The 23,618-nt window shown below is 46.3% G+C and overlaps 2 protein-coding genes across 8 annotated transcripts in view; one reads left to right on the top strand and one right to left on the bottom strand.

Annotated features, from left to right (window-relative positions):
• The window catches only part of IQGAP1 (IQ motif containing GTPase activating protein 1), a 111,794-nt gene extending 103,471 nt beyond the window's left edge, over nucleotides 1-8,323 (bottom strand). The window contains exons 1-2 of the mRNA XM_032233363.1: nucleotides 8,116-8,323; nucleotides 7,502-7,601 (exon numbers count right to left, since the gene is read on the bottom strand). Coding sequence (XP_032089254.1) covers nucleotides 7,502-7,601; nucleotides 8,116-8,170 — 155 coding nt within the window. The 5' untranslated portion in view covers nucleotides 8,171-8,323. The remainder of the gene's footprint in view (nucleotides 1-7,501; nucleotides 7,602-8,115) is intronic.
• Nucleotides 8,324-11,739: 3,416 nt separating this feature from the next.
• Nucleotides 11,740-23,618, top strand: part of TUBGCP4 (tubulin gamma complex associated protein 4) — a 34,191-nt gene continuing 22,312 nt past the window's right edge. For 2 of the 7 annotated variants that reach the window (XR_004256617.1, XM_032232762.1), the window contains exons 1-4: nucleotides 11,744-12,063; nucleotides 12,168-12,329; nucleotides 12,407-12,511; nucleotides 12,785-12,838. Coding sequence is in view for 4 of the 7 variants with exons in the window: in XM_032232762.1 (XP_032088653.1) it covers nucleotides 11,995-12,063; nucleotides 12,168-12,329; nucleotides 12,407-12,511; nucleotides 12,785-12,838 (390 nt within the window). In the remaining 3 variants the exon portion in view is untranslated. Of the gene's footprint in view, nucleotides 12,064-12,167; nucleotides 12,330-12,406; nucleotides 12,512-12,535; nucleotides 12,609-12,784; nucleotides 12,839-23,618 lie in introns of those variants that run through there. The other 5 variants (XM_032232760.1, XM_032232759.1, XR_004256618.1 and 2 more) reach the window with 5 other exon arrangements.

The following is a 23,618-nucleotide window of genomic DNA, read 5'->3' on the forward strand; positions in this document are numbered from 1 at the left end:
ACTGAGTTATGCAAATTGCTGGCCACGCCTCCTCTGACTGGAATGGTTTAGTTTTGCACAAAGGATCAGTCAGCTTGAAAGAAGCAAAATAAGTCTACAAGTCAAGTCAGAATGTCATAGGAAAAACATGGAAGTCCAGGCCTAGAGCAGCCGAAGCCGAGGGCAGGTTTGGATTCTCCTCATAGCGTATATAGAAGGACCGTTCAGGTAAGTCAACGGTTGTTCTCCTGTGCACTGCTTGGGGAATCCAAGCATGGGACATGCCAAAGCAATAGACTTCAGGGGCGGGAGCGAGGCTGGTCTGGTCCCGTGGCTGAAGAAGCTACCCTTCGCAGCACGTGCTGTCCAAAGGATGCCTCAGCCGAGGCATAAATGTCCACCTTGTAGTGACGGATAAAGGGTGACGGCGATGACCAGGTCACTGCCCTGCAGATATCTTCCACCGAGGCCTGCGTTGCCCAAGTCACCATCATGGCCGCACTCCTGGTAGAATGAGGAGTGATACGACTGGGAACTGGTCGGGACTGGCAGTCATGGGCTAGGGCAATACACGCCTTCAACCAGCGGCCGATGGTATGCAACGATGCCTTGTGGTCCATGGTGGCAGGTTGGAAGGACACGAACAGGGCCTCCGTCCTTCTGAACGATGCAGTGCGTCTCACATAGCGGCGAAGTGAATGGCGAACGTCAAGATGATGCCAACGCTGTTCTCGGGGGTGAGATGGCCATGGACAGAAATCTGGGAGAGTGATTTCTTGGGACCTGTGGAACCACAAGTTGACTTTCGGAATAAAGGTGGGGTCCAAACGTAATACGACCTGTGGTGACTGAAGTTCAACATTTTAAAATATAAGATCATGCACTTGGGGAAAAAGAATCCTCCAGCAGGATATAGTATTGGGGGTACAGTGTTAGGCTGAACAACAGAAGAAAAGGATTTAGGTTGCTCATAACAGATGACCGTAAAATGAACTAACAGTGCAGCCAGGTAGACATGAAGGCAAACAAAATTCTAGGATGGAACCCTAGAGGAATCACCAGCAGGAAAAAGGAGGTTCTAGTCCCACTATTTAGAGCTGTGATGGTGAACCTATGGCACACATACCAGAAGTGGCACACAGAACCATCTCTCCGGGCACGTGAGCTGTCACCATTGCTCTTCCAGGTTCCGGTGCGCTGGCCAGTTGGTCTTCATATGCGCGGGAGCATCAAAAACCAGAAGAGCAGCCATCCGGTGCACATGTGCGTGCGACCAGAAGATGATCTTCTGGTTTTTGACGTGCACATGTGAATTGGCCACCTGGTCTTCGTGTGCGCATGCACACCAGAAACCGGAAGACCGGGTGGCTGATGCACATGCGTGCGTTGGAAACCGGAAGATCATCTTCCTGGCGCATGCATGCACACCAGGTAGCTGCTCTTCCAGTTTCTGGCATGTGCGTTCCCGTTTCAGCACTTGATGCTAAAAAGGTTAGCTAACATTGATATAGAGCTTTAGTCAGACCCCATTTAGAATATTGTGTCTACTTCTGGAGATCTCACTTAAAAAAAGAAACTGATAGCAAGTCAGAGATGGGGAACCAAAATGGTGCAAGCATATCAGGAGAGATTGGATGAACTGAATATGTGCAGCCTAGAAGACAGAAGGGAAAAGGGGGGACATAACTGAAACCTTTAAATATACAAGTTTTCTTTTTCTGCTATCAGTTTTCTGTATTTCTATGTTTTTAACATCAGGAGACATCCACTTGGGCCCTTAAAATCATAATATGGTTATTTCAGCAGAACATATTACACAATTACAACAGTTTTGGCTTACTAACACAGGTAAAGGTTTATTCAATACTATATGAAGTTTGTGAAAACTTTGAATCCATCTGTCCTTTCGAAGAATTTATTACCTGCAATGTAGGAAATCAGTTATTTACAGAGATCATTTCCCGTAAAAGCATGCACAAAAAGAAAGAGAGAAAGAAATGGAAGGGGAGAATGACACACTTCCTCATCTCATTCTTGGGCAAGAGTTCCTGTTATACTGGGAGGTAAACAAAGAAAGCTTGATATCATGCTACATATCATAAAAAGGGTGCACAAAGATAAAAACGCTTGACAGCCAAAATCATTTCTTGCCTTTTCCCACTCCCTGGAAAAGATAATCAAGCAACATTTTTTAAGGTTTTGCCCAACACTTTTTAATATTATTTCTCAGAAAATAATATTAACCACACCCATGAGAGGACATTAGAATTTGATCCTGGATCAATGCAGGGCATTTGTGTTGAGCAGATCACATTTCTTCCTCCTGCAAGGAAAAGTAATTCGTGATCCCATCCCCGCAAAGTCTGAGGCTTAAATAAATGCACACAATTAATGTGTCAGAAATGGCACAAAGTACAACAGTATATTTTCATTTTTAAAATCTGGGAAAATATTCTCTGTTATGGTTCATTCCCAGACTGATAAACGTTCTGGAGACAGCTGTGTAAACATCTGCTTACAAGCTCTGTCAGTACAAAGATCTTTCATTCATAGGAAGGCGAGACTCCATTCTAATGTACTGGGAGATACTGGATTCAGGTGGAAATAGTTCAGCTGCCAGAATTTTTATAAGCCTAATTCTTTCTTCTCAATAAATCTTGTTAAAAAGATTGAGGATTCTTCTTGGAAAAAGATCACTTTTGATTTTAGGCAAAAAGCCTAAATCAACACCTTAACAAACACTACTATAACAGCAAAGGCACTGGACTTGTTTTTCAATTTGATACTTTTGCAGCCCAAGCAGAGAACAGATTTGTTGGTGATGGGAGACCAGCTTGTATAGAAATGATCCTTTCAAAATCTTGTTCTCAAGCCATTTAGACAATAACCAGACCTTTAATGAGGCCCAGAAAATGCAACACAACAATGTAAGAACAGAATAAGTGAACCAAAATTCAAATATGCTAAGATATAATTGCAACTTATATAATCAGTATTTCAAGTAGTTTCTGCGTTTTCCCTAACTGGCACGTACAATGAAGATGAAGGAGGGATATAGTGAGAGCCAGCCAATGGACCTGGAGGAGACCTCCTAGTCTAGACAATCCTCAGCTTTGGAAAGTCAATAGGTAATCTTGAGACAATCATGATCTCTTAGCACATTTTAATGATCATTACAATTTATTAAGTTTAGATGTTGCTCAACTCCCAATTGGGTGATTTAGAAATTTCCCCAAAACATGGGGAAAGTTGTATCTTCAGGATCCTTTGAAATACCATGGGGGGGGGGGGAAGCAGCTGAAGCTTCTGGGTGATCTTCAAGAACAGTTTCAAGTAGAGTGCGTGGCAGTAATCAAGATGTGAAGAGGGCGCCCGAACTATGAAAGGAGGCAAGCCTGACTAGCTTATCTGGGCAGTCTAAACACCCACAACCACTTAGGTCTTGGCACATTCGGAGACAATTCCTCCCTTTCTACACCTGCCCAGTTTCCAGGCCCTGGGACAAAATTGCGACAGCCTCAGATGATAGCTCAAAGTCAAACAATATCATTGTGTATCATTGGAGTACTGGTGATACTGAGTCCCAAACCACTGGATAGCAGAACAGTAGCTTCTGAGGTTAGAACACTGGGCTGACTATCGGCAGGCTCACATTCAAAAATCATTGCTGCCACAGGGTGGGGTGAGCTCCTGTCACTCAGTCCAGCTCCTGCCAACCCAGCAGTTTGAAAATGGGCAACTGTGAGTGGATAGATAGGTACCACTTCAGTGGGCAACTTCATGGGGACATGAATGGAGCCCCTAACTGGGTGTTCCCCAGGCAACAGTGCAGTCCCCACCAAATCCTTTCTTCACAGAAACACTTCGGTGCTTCCGACACAGATGTTTTAGTACCAATGTATGAACTTACTTAACAGTTCATGAAGATGAGGGAAGAGAGGGGCCTGGGCACTGATCTCTCCCAATCTCCCAACCCCAACTGAAACTGTCCCTGGAGAAAAGAATCACAATAAAAGGGTACCCTCTAGCCATGGAGCTGGCTTAGAAGGATACTATGTTTCACGGTATGGAAAGCTAGAGAGATCAAGGAGCACAAGAATTTATGCACCACCATTTCAACAAGCTCTGCCTCAAGTCATCAACGAGAACAACCAAAGCTGCTTCTGTACTGAATCTTGGCCTGAAATCTGACAGAAGCAGGTCTAGATGATCCCTTTCCTTCAAGTTGCAAATTCCTTTCTCATCAGTTGCAAATCAACCTCCTTCTGAGGGAAGGAGGGAGACCAGTCAATAGTTAGTGAAAAACATTTGATCCAAGAATGGCTTCTTGGGGAAGAGGGAGGTGGCACCATTCCCACCCTCAAGGCTAGGGGCTCCACCCCTTCGATTAAGGGGAAAATGTGATGGAGTTTATTCATTAGATAATCTGAACCCTCCTCACTATGCCCTAGATCAGAGGGGTCAAACTCAAGTTCATTGATGGCCGCATCAGCATTACAAAGAGCCAGTTGCATGTAAGACGATGATAATTCACAGGGGCCAGGTGGGCATGGCTGGGTGGTCACAGCTGTGTCAGTGAGACTAGGTGGTATGGCTAGGTGGCCGCGGCCAGCTCAACACTGCGCACTGGGTGCTGCTGACTTAGAATGGAACAAGTCACATGGCTAACTCGACATGGGGACAATTTGGTGCCCCACAAGTTCGCCTCCCCAAACTGCTGTCAAGCAAGTGCATGCGCACACATGCGCACACAGACACAGACACAATGCATTCTACATTTGGGGACTTTTATCCATAAAGGAGAGGGTTTCTCCCAGTGGTGGGTTTCAAATCCCGTTCCAACCGCTATGGTTGGAATGGGCCCGGTAGTGTCGTCATGGTTGCGCGCAGTACACACATGCATCCTAGCACCTCCGCTACACTCCACGACACTCCAGCTGCTCTGCGGAGCGTCACGTAGGCGCTGTATGTGTGATGTGTGTGCGCGGAAGCGCATGAGCCTTTAAATTCAGGTAAGGAGCTGGGGCGGGCGGGTAGGCCCACGCAGCACCGTACCGGAACAGTATCCGGTGCTCTGGGCTGGCTCCTGTATGCCTGTACTGGGGCGTACCACCTGCAACCCACCACTGGTTTCTCCACAAGCACAGGCATGATTGGCAGTTTGCAACCTCAGATGTAGTTAAGTCTCCAAGCTTGGAATGGTGTGTTTGTGTGGGAAGTGTGCGTATGGAAGCACGGAGGAGAAAGTTTGCAGGAAGCAGTTTCCTTGGAGTCCAACTTCTGCTTTGACAGGTCTCCGAAGAACAAAAGGAGGAGGCAGAGAAGCAGCACTCCCTGGTCCTGCAAAAGGGAGGTTAGTCCTTCTCAAAAGGGAATCCCGATTTCCAAGCGTGTGTGGTAAGGATGCTGGCTTGTTGGGGCAGCCTTCCCACACACAGCTCCACCCACCCACCCCCAAAGATCTGTCAAGGCAGAAGTTGGACTCAGAGGAAACTGCTTCCTGCAAACTTTGCGTTTCCACCTGTAGCAGCATTGAACTCCGCTTCCTGTTGGGGGCTGGACAAAGCTGGGTGGGAGATCTGGAAGTCTCCCGCAGAGGAAGGTGAGACCAGGAAAAGCGCCAAAGCCTCATTCAGTAAAGAGTCTCACTGTCCCTTTCAGGCCACACAGAGGTCCCTTAGAAGGCTGCCCGGGCAGCAGGGTGCAAGCATCCAGCCCGGCCCTCAAGCTCCTGGGGAATTGGGACCCTGCAGCCCAGCCCAGCTTCCCCGAGGGGGAGCCTAGTTGCGCTTACCTCGAAGCTGCTGCTGCACTCGCTCTCCTTCACCAGGTTGCTCATGGCGGGTTCAGGAGGGAAAAGTGTGTGGGGGGGGAGAGGGAGGTCGCTCCCTCTCCATGCAAGCAAAGCATCCTCAGCAATAGGATGGGAGACCACCAAGAGAGGCCAGGAGGAGGGAGAAGGGGATGGTGAACGGGCAGCAGAGCTGCTGGTGGCCAAGTACTAAGGCAGAATTTCCCTCAGACCCTCCTTCCTTCCCTCTCATTCCAATCTCCCTCCCTCCCTCTTTCCTCCTTCTCTATCCCTCCTTCTCATCTCCTCCCTGCCTTCTTCTCATTCCCATCTTCTTCCTTCCTCTCTCTCCCTTCCCTGCCTCCTTCCTTCTCATTTCCTTCCTTCCTCTCTCCCTCCTTCCCTTGCTTCCCTGCCTCTCTCCTTCTCATTCCCATCTACTTCCTTCCCTTCCTTCCTCCCTCCCTCTCTCCTCAGTCACATGTCCTCCCTCCCTCTCTCGTACCCAGGGAGGGGAAGAGGTGGTAGTGCTGCCGAGGGCTGTGGCTTTCCGACGTGGGGGTAGGGGTGGGGGAGGTGTCCTGGTGAAAGGGAAGCGCTTGTGGGCTGCAGGGCCAGTGTGAGCTGTGACGGCAAGTGAGCCATGGAGGTGCTGGTGGCGGGCACTGCACTGCTGCTGGCTCCACACTAATCTATAATAACTTTGCGATGGCCACCTGGGCCGGAAGGCATTCAGCCTTAGATCTGGCCCGTGGGGCCGCCCTGGACACCACCTACCTGTGCGCTCTTCACCTCCTGGGATGGGCCAAGGCAGCTGGGGCCAGCCACTTACTGTGTCCGGGGCAGCCCCGTGAGCCAGATCTAACCACATCGTGGGCCAGGTGTGACCCACGGGCCTTCTGTTTGACATGCCTGCCCTAGATGTTCCAGGGGACAAACTTACCGAGTAGGGACGCCATCCTGAATAGGGCTATGAGATGGCTGCCAGCAAACGCAATAAGGGAGGGGAAATATTGATGTCCGCCACCCTTATCACCAAGAGGTAATCCTTAAAAGAGACCCTTAACCCCCATGTTTACCCCACTGGCTTGTTGTCAGGGAGAAAATATGGGAAGAAAAGAGCGCAATGTTTGCTACCACCAGTTTTTATAATGAAATGGCAGGGCAATAATTTAACAAATAAAGTCTCATTTTCCAAATCATTTGGTTGGTAAAAATTAAGTATTCCAATGTGGACTTCAATGTGTATTTTTCCTTCCAAAATCTCCAAAGGTGAAGAAAGCATTTCAATGTTCTAGCTATACTTTTTAAGCCATAGAATTTTAAATAAAACTGGATTGCCATTCCTCATGCCAATTACTGTAGAGAGGCAACCTTTCTAGGAGCTTTATGCCAAATAGAATTACAATGGATTTAAATTCCAGAAACCTCCTTTGCTGCAGCTGAGCCCAAAGGACCTGATCTCGAATTCTCAGCCTTTCTTTCTTTTGACCAGACCCAAATCTCACGGCTCCCCCCGCGCCAATAGCCTTCCCCAAACAAACGCCTTCCACCATTCTGACTTAAAACCCCTGGATTGGCATCAACGGGGAAAGGCTGGATTTCAGCTGGAAGCCAAGTCATAAACCATTCCGAGCAGCGGTCCAGGTCGGAGGCAACGCAAGCGACCAAGCAGGTAGCCTTCTCACGCCCACTGGCCCAGCTCTGGCCCGCCTGCGCCCCTTGCCTCACCTCTTGGCCTCCTCCAGGTGGCACAGATACTCGTAGGCCACGTTCTGGCGGCGCCGCTCGTCCATCTCTTCCGCCGTCATCCTCTCGTTGTCCAGCACAGCTGCAAGGAGAGGCCCGGTCACTCCCGGCGGGGCAGCGAGGTTCCAGGGGGCGGAGCGCCGCACCGCTTCCCCACCACCGATTCGGCCGGCCCGGGGATTCCCCACCCGCCTGCCGGGCAGCCCTCCGACCGTCAACTGGCTCCCTTCCGGCCCGGCCGCTCCTCTCCAGGGCGGCGACTCACCCTCACCGCCTCGCGCCGACGGAGCCACCGGGTCGGGAGTGTTCGGCCAAGGGCGGCCACGGCGCCCTGCGCACACCGAGCGGGGCTCTGCGCCCGATCCGCATCTGCCGGGCAGAAGGGGCGCAGGAGCAGGCCGCTCCTCGGCGGCGCGCAGGGCGCCGGGGCTGCAGCAGCACCTCCGGCCATCTTGGGCGCGGAAGGGCGGGTCGGGAGCGCTGGCCGAAACCCCGCGCCCCGCCAAGCCCGGTGCGATCGAGCGCGCCGCCAAGGAAGCCGCCGCCCGCCCACCCTGCGTCCCCCCCACGGCCCCCGCCTGCCCGCGCGGACTCACAGCCGTAGTGCGGCCGGGCTACGCCCGATCCGTCGCATTCCTCCGAAGCAGCCATGGGCGCAGGGTGGCGGCGGTTCTCTGGCGGGCGCGGAGTGGAGGAAGCGCAACGCAGCGCGGGCCGTTGGAGGGCGAAGGCAGGAAGACGAAGGGGAAGCGGTGGGGCGGCTCCGCCCGTGGGTGGTGGCGCAGGGAGGGCGCGGCCGCGGCGGGGACGAGCGGAACGGAAGCGCGCCTGGGCCGGCCTATCCCGGGAAGGCTGCCGCGCTCAGCCGCCGGGGAGACGCGGGCGCCCCGCCAGAGAACCCCGCCGAAGCCCCGCGCCTGGGCTGGGTGCTCGGCAGTGGCAACCCGGTGGGCAGCCTGGCGGCGAGTTCAGGGTCCGCGCTGCTGCCGAGCTCCCAGCGAGTCAGTCTCTTGCTGGATCACTAAAACCTGGCTCTGCCGCTTTATACTCTAAAGTCATCTTAACAATAAACTAATATTTTAGTAATTAAGCCATTAAAAGTGAAGTCCCTTAAAGATCTAGTTTTCTTTCATGCTTTGATCCTCCTCTAATCTAAGAACACAAATAACGCAGACCTTGTATATTTTGCCTTCCTGATTCATTGAAGACAATTGTTGAAGAACCTAAGAAGGATGCTTACCCAACTCTGGTTGTAATGAAATAATATTTTGGGCCATCGATCCTCCAGCTTTGTAATGCCAGGACTCCCCAAAATGATATACTGCAATTATATATCCTTCACCAAAGGGCAACACTGGAGTGACTTTTGATTTTGCCTTCTCAAGATTTTTGATCAGATTTGCTAATTCTGGAAAGTTACAATGAACCATTTGGTCATTCCTGTTCTAGACCAAGAATATGTTGTCATATAAAGAACCATCTTTAAGGTCTAAGTGTGGCACCACCTCCTTTCCCATCTCCATGTACAAGGTGTTGCTATTCTTAGGCCAGCATCTCATCCAGCATCGCATGACATGTTCTAGGCCAGTGGTTCCCAAGGTGGGGAGGCCATTTGATTTTTAATGGGGGAAATTTGAACCTTGTTTACACCAAGTTAATGGCCTTTTATGCTTCCTCCACATGAGCAGAGTTCAGTTTTTGAGTAAAGTAAGAATTATATGTCCCTGTGTGTGTGTGTGTGTGTGTGTGTGTTTGTGTGTGTTGGGAACCACTTCTCTAGGCAAAATCTCAGTCACTGGAGTGTAGGCCATTTCTAACCCCCGGTGGCCTTTTTTAGATTCCTCTTGCTGTGTAAATAGTCACTCTCTTTGTACATTTGTTCAGCAACCCTTAGAGAGACTGAATGAATGAGAGTTACCACAGTCCTCAGCCACCCTGTGATCAGAATTTGGGCATTTGGCAGCCCACCTGCACAGGACTACCATATGCGCTTAAAATCCCCCCAGCCACATCTGCCTATCCTTTTGGCCACCCTGCTGCCCCCTCAAGGCCTTTGCAATAGCAGTGGACTTAATAGCAATAGCAGTGGACTTATATACCGCTTCATAGGCCTTTCAGGCCTCTCTAAGCGGTTTACAGAGAGTCAGCATATTGCCCCCAACAATCTGGGTCCTCATTTTACCCACCTTGGAAGGATGGAAGGCTGAGTCAACCCTGAGCCGGTGAGATTTGAACCGCTGACCTGCTGATCTAGCAGTAGCCTGCAGTGCTGCATTTAACCACTGCGCCACCTTGGCTCTTTGCAATGGTTGCCCCCCTCCCTGCACTTGCTATTGCCATCTATTGCCAAAGCTAACCTTTCACCCACTGCTAATGAGGCATGCTTGGGTGAAAATAATGACAACCTGGGGCAAGTCCAGAAAAGAAACACCAGGATAGTGAAAAGATGAAAACCAGGTTCTATGTGGAATGGCACAAAGATCTAGGACTGTTTAGCTTTAGAGAAGGATTCTTGACTGGCTGTCTCATAGTGGAGGGTTCGGACCTCTTCTCACCTGCTCCAGAGAGTAAGGGTAGAACTATTGGATGAAACCTCAAGAGTGGAGATACAGGCTGGACATGATCTTTACAGAAAGATAGAGAGGAAAGTGAGAGTACAAACAATTCAGTGGTAGTGAGGCTAGAGGAGAGTCAGCTAAGCATACAGAAGGAATCCACATTCAAACCACCCCTTTACTTTTGCAGACATGGCTGAATTTTTTTAGACAGGTTTTGGTGCCAGCTGATGAAATCTGCAGTCTGGAAAGCCTGTCTTCTAGGTCCCGAGGCCTGGTTGGCCAGGGAAGGCAAATGATGTCACATACAAGACAATGTCACAATGCAAATGTCATGACTTGCTTCAGATGTCAGCACATGATGACAGCATTTGTGTGATTATGTCATTGCATTCTGGATAAGCAAAAAAAAAAACGGATTTCCTAATTAGGGCTCATGCCTTTGCATTCTGAACAAGTGGTCTTCAAAGCCGGTCCCACATGCAGCACCTTATAATAATCCATTTAAGAGGTGACTAGGGCATGAGTGACTGAAGGCTTCCTAACCCAGGAACAGATGTATCCAGGGCACTAGATGAAGCTGTTCCAAGTCATTCTTAGCTATACCTGCCGCCTGCTCTTTGAGAAGCACTTGTGAATCCAAAAAGACCCCAGTATGTACAGTCTCTAGTGGGAGAGAGGACATGGAAAGTCTCCAGGATCAGGAGCCCTACAGTCACATAGTCTTGGCAGGATTGAGTTCTCCCCAGGCAGACTTGCACAGCTTCCCAGCACTGGTACAGCATTGCGACATCACTTGAACAGTAACAGGGTTGAGAAGTCTGATGGATTATCAGCATCCTCCTGATACTGAACCAATGACCTTACCCAAACTGACCAATGACCTCACCCAGCAATTTCGTGTAGGCTTTGAAAAGGCCAAGCGAAAGTGTTGAGCTGTGAGATACCATAGGTTTGACTTTCCCCCTCTCAACCAACTGAACTAATCACAGAAAAAGGAGAAAAGTTGGGGATCACTATTCTAGAGGAATTGTCCAATCGCATTCTCACTAACATTTTCTAAAATGGGAAGGTTGGATTATACTTGTTTTATCCTGTCAACTTTTGAGGTAGTCCAGGTCAGGAAACAGACGCCACAAGAAAGTAAAACTCAAGATTTGACATTGCCCACTATGGAGGAATAGTTGGTAAAGTTGGTAGAGTTTGCTGAAAGGGATAAATTGCTTTCCTATTACCACCTATCCTGTCTAATAATCAAAACCAAAGATCACAAATTCATTTTTTCATGTTTACACAAGTTCATCACCAATTAATGTGGCTAATGACTTTATTTAAAAAAGAGCAATATTATGCAGTCTTAGAGAGGTTGAAATGTATTTATATTTATTGCTGCTATGAAAAATATCAGAAGCCACTTCTTTGTATATTTTTTCTTTCTTTTCTATTTTTCCTTTTTCTTGCACTTTTAGACCTTTTTTGTTCCTTGTTTTATATTAGTTCATGTTAGTTTTTATCTTGCTTAAAATGTTCACAAAAGTTACATTGAAGAAATATAAAACTGTATATGCTGCGCCCAATAGACCCGCCTCCTCGCACTTCTCCGCCTGGCCAGACTGAGCTCCCCCCCCCCCCCCCCCCGGCAAGCGGCGTCGGCGCAGGCAAAACCCCAACGAAGCAGCTCTGACAGGGCGGCCGGAGGGAGGGGCTGCAGCTCCTAAAGAGGCAGCCGAGCTAAGTGCCTGAAGGACCCCATCCGTCACCAGGACTCCAGGCGACTGAGCGGGCGGCGGGCGGGGCTTCGGCCGGTCTCCTCGGTAGACGACGGGCTTCGCAGGGGCCGACTCTGCCCCGAGGAGCCCGGGGGCGTCGTTGGGGCGACTGCGAAGAGGGGCTGAGGCCCAGTCCCCACGCGGGGCCGCCATGATCCACGAGCTGCTGCTGGCGCTGCGCGGCTACCCGGGCGGCCTCTTTGTGGGCGGCGGCCTGCAGGTGGGCGAGGCGGCGGGGCGAAGGCGGCTGGGGGGGGGCTCCCTCCCTCCCTCCCTCCGCGGGTCCGGCCCAGCGCCCTTCCTCCTCCTCCTCCTCCTCCGCAGGTGTCCCCGGAGCCTCCGCCGTTCCTGCACCCGAGCGAGGCCGCCCTCCTGGCCCGCGTCTGCCGCCTGGGCGCGCTCTACGTCCGCCTGCACGAGTTCATCGAGCAGTTCGCCGAGCACGCCCTGCCGCCGCCGCTTCCGCCGCCCGCCGCCCCGCCGCAGGTGCGCCCTTCCCGAGGAGGGATGGCGGGCCGCGGGCGCTCTGCGGGGAGTCACCACCTCGCTTTGCCTCTTTGCAGGAGGTGCTGGCCTCTCCGCCCGGGATCTACCTGCGCGCCTTCTGCACCGGCCTGGACGCCGTGCTGCAGCCCTACCGGCAGGCGCTGTTGGGCCTGGAGCAGGAGGTGAGGGACATGTGGAGGGTGTACATGGTGGAGGAAGACCCCCAACCCGAATGGAGACGGTACAAGTTTTGACAACAAGCTAGTTTGTCCTGGCAAGGTACCCACTCCGAGCTTGCATTTTCTGACAGGATAGGACCTTATCTGGAATAAGGTAGTGCAGGATGTGTAAAATACAGCAGAACACTACATCCTGACAGTCTCCCCCCCCCCCCCCCCAAAAAAAAAAAAAGCTGTGTCGTGAATGCTCACACTTTGTCTCTTCGTTTTGGGCAGTTTCTGGCTGATCCTCATCTTACCATCTCATACGTCAACTATTCTCTGGACCAGGTGAGTATTGTCAAGTCATTTCTCATCTGCCCTTTGAGGAGACTTCCCCAGATGCAACAAGAGCAGAGTTTAGATTTGCAGAGATTAAATTGGCTTTCTGTTTTTTTAAAGCCCAAACTCCACCCAATAGAGCCAACTGAGAACCTGCCTGAAATGGAGGACCAAAGATGTATGCTACTAATTACAATAGTTTAGGGTATTATTGAGAAGAAGTCCTTGAAAAGCGGGGTGCAGGGCTGAATTGTTCTTTTGCAGCCAATCTTTGAAGCTGCATTTGAGGGTAGGGATTATGAGGCTTTTTCATTTCATGCCCTTTCATCTCATCTTTCTTTTAGATTAGATGAAAAATACAGGCAGTTCTCATTGAATGACTTTTCATTCAGCAACCAAATTGAAAATGGTATTGAATGAGGGGGGTCTTTAAGTGTGTCCTGGTAGGTGCAGCCATTACAACATCCCCCTGCTCATGTAATTGCAATTCTGGGCACTTGGCAACCAGCTCACTATTATGAGACTCCAGCATCCAACAATCACATGATCATTTGCGATCTGTGATGTGACCATGTGGGATTTGCCTAACAGCAGCAACTGAGACAGCTGTAACCACCATCTTAAAGTAGTATGGACACATGATGGCTCACTTTTTGACCATGTCACTTAGCAATAAAGGATGGTAACTGTAATAATAATAATAATAATAATTACAGTTTAATCCTTCTTTTCCTTCTCTTGCTACACAGTTAATACTCTGCTTCCTGTCATCCTCAACAACAGTAATCTTGTGAGGTGGGTCTGGCTGAGAGTGAGTCACTGGCCCAAAGTTCCCCAATTGGCATTCATGCCTTATGGAGACCTAAAACTTACCATTTCCTGGTTTCAGGGCCAGTACCTGAACCACTCCATCAGAACTGAGTCTCTTAGATGTTCAATCTTCTTAGATGGGTTGTTTCTCCTTGTGCAAATCAATTCCGGTTCCAACTTTGCATTTCTTCAAAGAACTGGACTTTGACAAAATGCTAACTATTTCCCATCCTAATTTTTTTTAACTGATTCACTTGGGCAAAGAAGGACTTAGTCACAGGCAAACTCTCTACTTCTGAATCACTGATAACTGTAGGGGCTCTAGGCAAGTCCATAAATACAAGCCTCAGCAATAAAGATAGAATGTTTGAAGAAACCTTGGATCTCACTGAAGTATATGAAAATCTCCTAAGTGATATAATGCTGTACACATAAAATATTAGTGGGATGCAGTAATCTAAATTCAAAAGGTTTCAAGCTTAAAACACTAGTTTCAAATTCAGACCAGAGTTTAACTCAAGAAAAAGTGGTAGAAACGGTATAGATAAAGAAAAAAAGTCAAAGATGCAGTTTTCAGTCTTTATAGCAGTTACCCATACATTCTGAACCAATAGTGGTCCAATCTTGGAAATCTTCATTCTTACTATTTTTCCAAATATGCCCAAAAGGATATTATTATCTATTACCATCAACTCCCTATTAATGTCCCACTCTTTCATATCTTTCGAGTAACAAGATTGGATTTGAAAATAGGATCATCATTCCAATTCTATCCCTTGCTATTTTAGCTCTTCCCTGGATGTTAATCTCCCTTTTTTGTCTATTATATTTTTATAGGTGACCTGTTAATAAGATTTGGATGCAGCGTTAGCTTCTAATGTTGATAGCCAAATTGGAATCTTGCTGTAAATTTTCCTCTTGAATTTATTCCATATTTCTAATAATGCCTGTCTTATAAAGTGTCTCTGAAAATATTGATGTGGTACCTGTTTCCCGTACCACAAGAATGTGTGCCATTTTAAATGTAAGTCATGGTCCTTTAGTGTTTGCAGTCTATTATTTTTTAGTTCTATCCATTATTTTATCAAGATAAGCATAGTTGCTTGGTAATAAAATTCCCACTCTGGTATACCAAATCGTCCTCTTTCTTTTACATCTTGCAGAAGTTTAAATTTAATCCTTGGTTTCTTACCTTGCCAAATGTATTCTGATGTCATTTTATTCAATTTCCCAAAATACTTGTTATCTAATTTTATGAGAATATTTTGGAACAAAAATAATAATTTTGGTAGAATATTCATCTTGATTACCGCTATTCTTCCCATGAAAGAGAGTCTCAAATTTTTCCACCTCTCCAAATCCTCCTTTATATAATTTATTAACTTAACATAGTTATCTTCTTTGATTTTAGATTTTAGATTTAGATTTTATTTATTATTTATAGGCTGCCCTTTTCCCTGAGGGGACTCAGGGCGGTTTACAATTCATAGGAGGGGGAGTGCAAGACAAAACATAAGACAATACGTGAGTAAAAATAGAAATAAAATAACAAAACACAACATTCATTCAACATTCGGGTGGGGAGGATTAAAATCTTTATCCCCAGGCCTGACGGGATAGCCAGATCTTAAGGGCTGTGCGGAAGGTCTGGACGGTGGTGAGGGTACGAATCTCCACGGGGAGATCGTTCCAAAGGGTCGGAGCTGCTACTGAGAAGGCTCTCCTCCGCGTAGTCGCCAGTCGGCACTGACTGGCGGATGGAACTCGGAGGAGGCCCAATCTGTGCGATCTAATAGGTCGAAGGGAGGTAATTGGCAGGAGGCGGTCTCTCAAGTACACAGATCCACTACCATGAAGGGCTTTATGGATGGTAAGAAGCACCTTGAAGCGCACCCGGAGATCAACAGGTAGCCAGCGCAGCTCGCGGAGGATGGGTCTTATGTGGGCGAACCGTGGTGCGCCCACAATCACTCGCGCGGCCGCATTCTGGACTAGCTGAAGTCGCCAGATGCTCTTCAAGGGCAGCCCCATGTAGAGCACATTGCAATATTCCAGCCTAGAGGTTACAAGGGCTCGAGTGACTGTTGTGAGAGCCTCCCGGTTCAGGTAGGGTCGCAACTGGCGCACCAGGTGAACCTGGGCAAATGCCCCCCTGGTCACAGCCGACAGGTGATGGTCAAAAGTCAGCTGTGGGTCCAGGAGGACTCCCAAGTTGCGAACCCTATCTGAGGGGTGTAAAATTTGACCCCCCAGCCTGAGCGATGGAACACTGGCCAAATTATTGGGAGGGAAACACAACAGCCACTCGGTCTTGTCCGGGTTGAGTACCAGTTTGTTAGCTCTCATCCAGTTCTTGATGTACACATTCCCGTTATATGGATTCCTAAATATTTCATTTTTTTCTCAATCTGAATATTTATTCCCTTGGCCAATTCCTCCTCCTGCTTCTCCATCAGATTTTTAACTATCATTTTAGTTTTAGTTTTGTTAATTTTCAGTCCGGCTACTTTCCTGTAATCTAGTACCTCCATCAGTCTCAAACTCGACTTTAATGGTTCTTCAAGAATAAAAACTAAATCATCTGCAACTGCTTGCAATTTGTAGACTTTTCCTAATTTCCAGACCTTTAATTTTAGTTTCTTTCCGTATTATTCTTGGTAATACTTCTAAAGACAATATAAATAACAGTGGGGATAGAGGACACCCTTGCCTCGTACCTTTCTGTATTTTAAACTTTTTTGTCAACTCTCCATTTACTATTACTTTAGCTTCTTGGTTAGGGTATTCGCCTGAGATATATTTTAAAATTTATCGCCAAATTCCATATATTTCAATTGCTGTAGCATAAATTCCCAATTAACGTTATCAAAAGCTTTTTGCATATCTAAAATAACAATGCCACCTGTGTTCCACTACTATTTGTGGCAATTCCGCTTTCTCAGGATATTGTAGTATTTTCCTTTCTGCCTGGCAGTGGGTCTTCTTGTATAATTTCTCATAAAATTTCTAGCTATCTTTTTCTTCTCCTCATTTTCGTAACATATATTCCCTTCATCATCTTGTAATTTGTTAATCCATCTCTTCTCCATTTGTTTTTTAAATTTAATAGGCTTGTTAGCATTTTCAAAAATATTTTGGTTTATCTTTTTTATTTGCTGCGCCAGGTCCTTTTCAAATAGATTCAATTTATGTCTAATTAAGTTCATTTGTTCTTTTATATTTCTCTCTTGCGGCTTACCTTGTAGTTTCTCCTCCAGTCTTTTGTATTCTTTTTCCAAAGAATTCTCTCTTTGCTTTTTTAATTTATTTTCTTTTGCTATATAAGATATGGAAATTCCCCTCATGTATACCTTCGCTGTAGCCATATAAATTTTGTAGAGATGTATTATCTTTCCTGTTTTCTTTAAAGAAGAGATGCAATTCTCATCCCAGAGCACATGGTATGGATGGCCTGCCGAGGGGAACGAGCACAGTGGGAGGAGGGGGGGACCTGTGGAGACGGGGGGTTGGCCGGAGCATTGCGGTCATGACTGGGAGGGACAGGTATGGCGGGAGCTACAGGGCTAGCCATTACCGGGGAAGGAGGGTTCGCTACGTCACAGCGATCCCTTGTTCTGGCCCTGTAAGCTCATCTCTAGGACCAGGTGACAAGGGAAGTCAAGGCCCTGGTCTCAGGTTGCTGCTGCTAAATGCCAGGTTTGTGGTTCATAAAGCCCCCTCGTCCGGGACTTAATATTAGACGAGGGGGCAGACCTGGCATGTATTACTGAAACCTGGCTGGGCCATGAGGAAGGAGTCCCCCTCTCAGAAATGTGCCCAGAAGGGTTTCAGGTGCTTCACCAACCACAACACCAGAAAAGGGGTGGGGGAGTGGCAATTATTATCCGGGAATCATTAGCTCCTCGCAGGATCCCTGCTCCGGAGACTGTCGGGTGTGAGTCCATCTTTGTGAAGTTGGACCTGGGGGGGTCAAGTGGGGTTGTTTCTGACGTACCTACCTCCCAGCTGCGTCACAACAGCCCTGCCTGCGCTCCTAGAGTCAGTAGCCGGACTGGTGGTTGAGTTCCCCAGACTTATAGTACTGGGGGACTTCAACCTGCCATCTCTTGGCGAACGCTCTGACTTGACCCAGGTAATTCAGGGTCCGACTCATATGGCGGGACACACACTCGACCTTGTGTTTCTCTCGGGACAGTGGAGACGTGATCTGGAATTAAAGGGGATAGAGATCTTGCCCTTGTCATGGTCAGATCACTTCCTGTTGAGGCTGGATTTTCGGAAGCTGCTCCCCCACTGCAGGGAGGTGGAGCCGATTAAATGGTTCCGCCCCAGGCGCCTGATGGACCCATTGGGATTTCAGACAGAGCTTGGTGAGATACCGGACTCCCTTGCCCACAATCCGACTGAGTCCTTGGTCGCTGCCTGGAACATAGCGGCGGCTGAGGCACTGGATCAGATTGCGCCTTTGCGGCCTCTCCGCAGCAGTGGATCCAGGAGAGCACCTTGGTAATCCGAGGACCTCTGGGAGATGAAGCGCCAAAAGAGACGCCTAGAGCGACACTGGAGGGCTAGTAACTCCGATCCGGCCGAACACTACTAAGAGCCTACATTAGGACTTATCTAGTGGCAATACGGGCGGCAAAATGTGCTCATTTTTCCACTCTTATTGCGTCCGCAGAATCTCGCCCGGCTGCCCTGTTTAGGATAACCCGCTCCCTTCTGAAAGGGAGGGATGCCGGGGAACCCTTACAGGGAAGAGCTAAGGAATTTGTCCAGTTTCTGTCGGACAAAGTCACTCAGATTTGGACGGACCCATTTGGACAGGGCCAGTAGAGATGCCGAGGGAGGGTCTTGATCAAATTTTGTGGAGCGAGTTCCAGCTTGCTACTCCTGAGGAAGTGGACAAGGCCATGGGAGCGATGAGTGCTGCCACCTGTTTGCTGGACCCGTGCCCCTCCTGGTTGGTCTCGACCAGCAGGCAGGTGACACAAGGCTGGATCCAGAGGATTGTGAACACCTCTCTTCAGGAGGGATCTTTCCCGCAGCCTTTGAAAGAGGCGGTGGTGAGACCCCTCCTTAAGAAGCCTCTGGACCCAGCTGTCCTTAAAAACTATCGTCCAGTCTCCAACCCCCCTTTTGTAGGGAAGGTTGTTGAGAAGGTGGTGGCCTTTCAACTCCGACGGTCGCGCTGACCGATGATCTCTGGCGAGCCAGGGATAGAGGACATTTCTCTATCCTGGTGCTCCTTGACCTCTCAGCGGCCTTCGATACCATTGACCATGGTATCCTTCTGCGACGGCTAGAAGAGGTGGGAGTGGGAGGCACCGTCTTGCGGTGGGTCTCCTCTTACCTCTCTGGCAGGTCGCAGTCGGTGTTGGTTGGAGGACAGCGGTTGACCCCTAGGCCCCTTAAATACGGGGTGCCACAGGGCTCGGTCCTGTCCCCCCTCCTATTTAATATCTACATGAAGCCGCTGGGTGAGATCATTCGCCGGCACGGGATTAAATACTATCAGTATGTGGACGATACCCAGTTGTATCTGTCTACCCCGTGCCAACTCAGCGAAGCGGTAGAAGTGATGTGCCAGTGCCTGGAAGCTGTTAGGGTCTGGATGGGAATGAACAAGCTTGCACTCAATTCTGACAAGACCGAGTGGCTATGGATGTTGCCCCCCAAGGATAGTCCAGATATTCCATCCCTAAACCTGGGGGGTGAAATTTTACACCCCTCAGAGAAGGGCCAGCAACTTGGGTTATTAGAACATCATTTGTCAGCTCTGACCAGGGGAGCTTTTGCCCAAGTTCGCCTGGTGCACCAGTTGCGGCCCTACCTGGACGGAGGGGGGGGGGGCACTTCAAATGGTCACTCCTGCCCTCGTCACCTCAAGACTCAACTACTGCAACGCGCTCTACATGGGGCTGCCCCTGAAAAGCGTTTGGAGACTACAACTGGTCCAGAATGCAGCCACGTGAGCGATACTGGGTGTACCTAGATACACCCATGTTACACCCATCCTCCGCAAGCTGCACTGGCTCCCGATCGGTCTCCGAACACGTTTTATTCTAGCTTTTTTCCCTTGCCAAATAAGCTTAAAAACTATTTTATTTAAATCTTGAAAAAAAATCCTTACCCAATCTGATTGGGATTGTCTGAAATTAAATAAAATTCTAAGTAAAATGTTCATTTTAATTGTAGAAATTCTTCCCATCATTGATAGATGCAAATTCTCCCATTTCATCAGATCAGTTGCTATTTGTTGTTTTAGTCTAGTATAGTTGTCCTCCTTAAGAGTGCTGCATCTAGGCGATAAGTATATCCCCAAATATTTAACCTTACTTGTAATTTGAATCTGCAAAGTTTCTGACAATTCTTCCTTTTGTGTTGCTGGCATATTCTTTGTCATAATCTTTGTTTTGTCTTTGTTTATTTTCAAGCCTGCTACTTTTCCATATTCCTCTATTCTTTCTAGCAGTTTGGGTGCTATTTCTAGTGGATCTTCAAGAATAAAAACTAGATCATCTGCAAATGCTTGTAGCTTATATTCTTCTTTCTTAATTTTCATTTCTCTTATTTCTTCTTCTTCTCTGATCTTTCTGTTTAAGACCTCTAATGTTAAGACAAAGAGTAGTGGTAATAATTGGCAACCTTGTCTCGTACCTCTCTTTATTTCAATAGGATCTGTTAATTCTTCATTTACCATTATCTTTGCTGCTTGTCTCTGATATATCATTCGTATGGTTTGAGTAAATTTCTTACCAAAGTTCATCTGCTCCAGTTGTAAAAACATAAATTGCCAATTCACATTGTCAAAAGCCTTCTGCGCATCGAGAAACATCAAAGCCATTTGTTTTTCGGGGTGAGCCTCATAGTATTCCAAAGTATTCAGAATCATTCTCATATTATCTTTAATTTGTCTCTTAGGTAAGAAGCCATTTTGATCTGAGTGGATGAAGCCATTTAAATATTTTTTAAGTCTCTCAGCTAGTATAGATGCAAATAGCTTATAGTCTGAATTTAATAAGGAAATTGGTCTATAATTCTTAATTTGTGTTAGGTCGGTCTCTTCCTTGGGTAGCAATGTAATATACGCTTCTGACCATGACTTTGGTATTTTGCTCTCAAACATCACTTCATTCATGACTTGTAGGAGTGGGAGAATCAATGTTTCTTCAAATGTTCTGTAAAATTCCACAGGTAGTCCATCCGGTCCTGGGGCTTTCCCATTGTTTTGTTTTTTAAGTGCATCTGTTAGCTCCATCATTGTTATTTTACTTTCTAGCATTGTTCTAATTTCATCTGATATCTGGGGAAGATTGGCATCCTGTAAGTACTTTTTGACTCCTCCCCCCTCCACCTTCTCTTGTTCGTAGATCTTAGCATAGTAGTCTTGTATAATATTTTTTTTCTCAATATTTCCATACTGAATTTGTCCTTGTTCATCTCTTAATTGGAATATTTTCTTTGTTTCTCTCTCTTTTTTCAGCTTATATGCCAACCACCAGCCTGGTTTATTTGCATTTTCAAAATAGTTCTGTTTAGCACCTCTAATTTTTTGTGCCAGTTCTTCTTTTTCCAGTAGGTCCATTTTATGTTTGATTATGTCCATTTTTATCTTGACATCTTTTTTTTGTGGCGATCTCTGTAGTCTCTTTCAAGTATTTTGTAATCATTATCTAAAGCTTTATGCATTTGTCTTTTCTTTAGGTTTCTCTTCCTTGTGTAGTCTATTATCAGACCTCTAGTAACAGCCTTCATTGTGTCCCAAAGATTCTGCATTGATGTATCTTCTTTCCTATTTTCTTTAAAAAAAAAGGACTAACTCTTTTTCCATTTTTTGTACAAAGTCTTTTTCTTTCAATATAGTATTATTTAATGTCCATCTGGATCTTGCCCTTTGGCCTTTCCATTTAATTGAAATTGGGTTGTGGTCCGCCCAGGTGCTTGCTCCAATCTCAATTCCTTGTACATTGCAGCTCAACTCTGCTGAAGCCCATATCATATCTAGAAAATGATGAATGTCTATTTGAATAGAAAGTGTATTGTTCTTTTTTGACATTTCTTTCTCTCTATATATCTTTTAGATTTACTTCATCTATCATCCTAAAGAAAGATTTCGGCAGCAACTTTCTATTTAACTTTTTTATTTTGTGTGTTTTATAGTCCATATTTTGGTTCACGATGCCATTCAAGTCTCCCATCATACAAATATCACCATAGTCTAAGTCCAAAATTCTTTTATGTAACTTTTTATAGAATTCGTCTTGTTTTTCATTGGGGGCATAAATTACAATTAGGAGTGTTTTTTTTAGTATCCATAATTTCCACCATCAGAATTCTTCCCTCTTCATCTGCATAAATTAATTTTGCTGGAATATTGCCTTTAATATAGAAGATCACTCCTCTTTTCTTGCAGTTTGCCAGTGTTGAAAACATTTTCCCAAGCTTTGGTTGAATTAGTAGATGTTCATATCTCTTTTGGATATGTACTTCTTGTAGGCAAATTATGTCAAGTTTTAACTTCTCTAATTTATGGAATGTTTTCTTTCTTTTAGTTACCGAATTAAGTCCATTAATGTTAATTGTAATCATTTTTCTTTCTTCCATGTTTATACTTTATATACAGGGTTTATAGTTCTTGGAGATCTGGGTTCTCGTTTTTCTCTACAGCTTACATCCCCCACCGCATCTTCTTCTTTCTCAATTCCACCTACAGCTCCTTCTAGTTTTTCAATCGCAGTTGTAGGTGACTCCAGTAGTTGTGCCACAAAGTCATCTTTCCCAGTTTTCTCAAACATTTCTCTAAAATATTCTGCATAAAAAGCTTCTGCCTTCTCAATTGTATCTATCCTGTGTCTTTGTCCTTGCCATGTACATAGTAGACCTTCCGGTATGAGCCATCTGTAATTAACATCTTTTTTAATCAGAACTTTGGTCAGGAATTGGTATTCTCTTCTCCTGTCTCTCACCTCTCTCGGGATTTGTTTGAGAACTACAATCTCCTTGCCTTTGTATTCTAATTTTGTATCTCATTTTCTGTAAAATTTGTAATTTGGTTGTTTTCTTAGTAAATCTTACATGCACTTCCCTTGGAAGAGCATTTCTCATTGCATATCTTGTATGTACTCAAAAAGATTTGTCTATCATATCTATCATCTTATTTTGGGATATCTCTAATACATCTATCAGGATCTTGGATATTATCTGAACTAAGTTCTCTCCTTTTTCCTTTTTAAGATTTTTGAAATCTTAAGAAAAATTCAGACCTATCCATCTCCCATCTTAGTATTCCACTACTCTCTCTTTCAACGTCGCTTAGTCTGCTCTCTAGCTTCTCGGTTTTCTTCTACTCCTCTTTTTTGTTGTGTTAATGAACTGTATGCAATTCCCAGTTTGGGATATTCAAACAGTTATTTTTGTTTTTATTATATGGACTTTGTGTTTGATTAGTTTGGAAGTCAAGAATTGGTAAGGTCTTCGCATTTCTCTGGCCCTTCTTGATATTTGCTATAGGACTATTAGTTGCTTCCTCCATATTCTATCGGTTCATCTCTCGTTCTATGTAGTATTTCATCTCAGATTGATTTCTTCACCAATCTAACATGTATTTCCTTTGGTAGATTATGTCTCCTTACATAATTTGTAGGTTTCGTCTATATCGGCCAGCATCACTCCTTTCTCGATTCAAAGTGCTTTCACTAATAATTCTGCCATGATTTCTGGTAAGTCTTCTCCTCTTTCCTCTCTTACATTCTAAAAGCATAGATAATGAGCTGATTTTTCAGATTCTAGAAATGCAACCATATTTTCCAGCTTCCTATTAGCCTGAATTAATTTTTCATTAATTTCATCCACTTTTTTTCTTCTTTCTCCATCCTCACTTCCATTTCTTGTAATTTTTGCTCATTTTTCGTAATTTGTTGTTGAAAGAATTCAAATTTTTCATCCATTGACTGCATCTTCCCCTTTAGTTCTCCTGTAT

Source organism: Thamnophis elegans, chromosome 16 (assembly GCF_009769535.1).
Source record: "Thamnophis elegans isolate rThaEle1 chromosome 16, rThaEle1.pri, whole genome shotgun sequence".
NCBI classification, from domain to species: domain Eukaryota; kingdom Metazoa; phylum Chordata; class Lepidosauria; order Squamata; family Colubridae; genus Thamnophis; species Thamnophis elegans.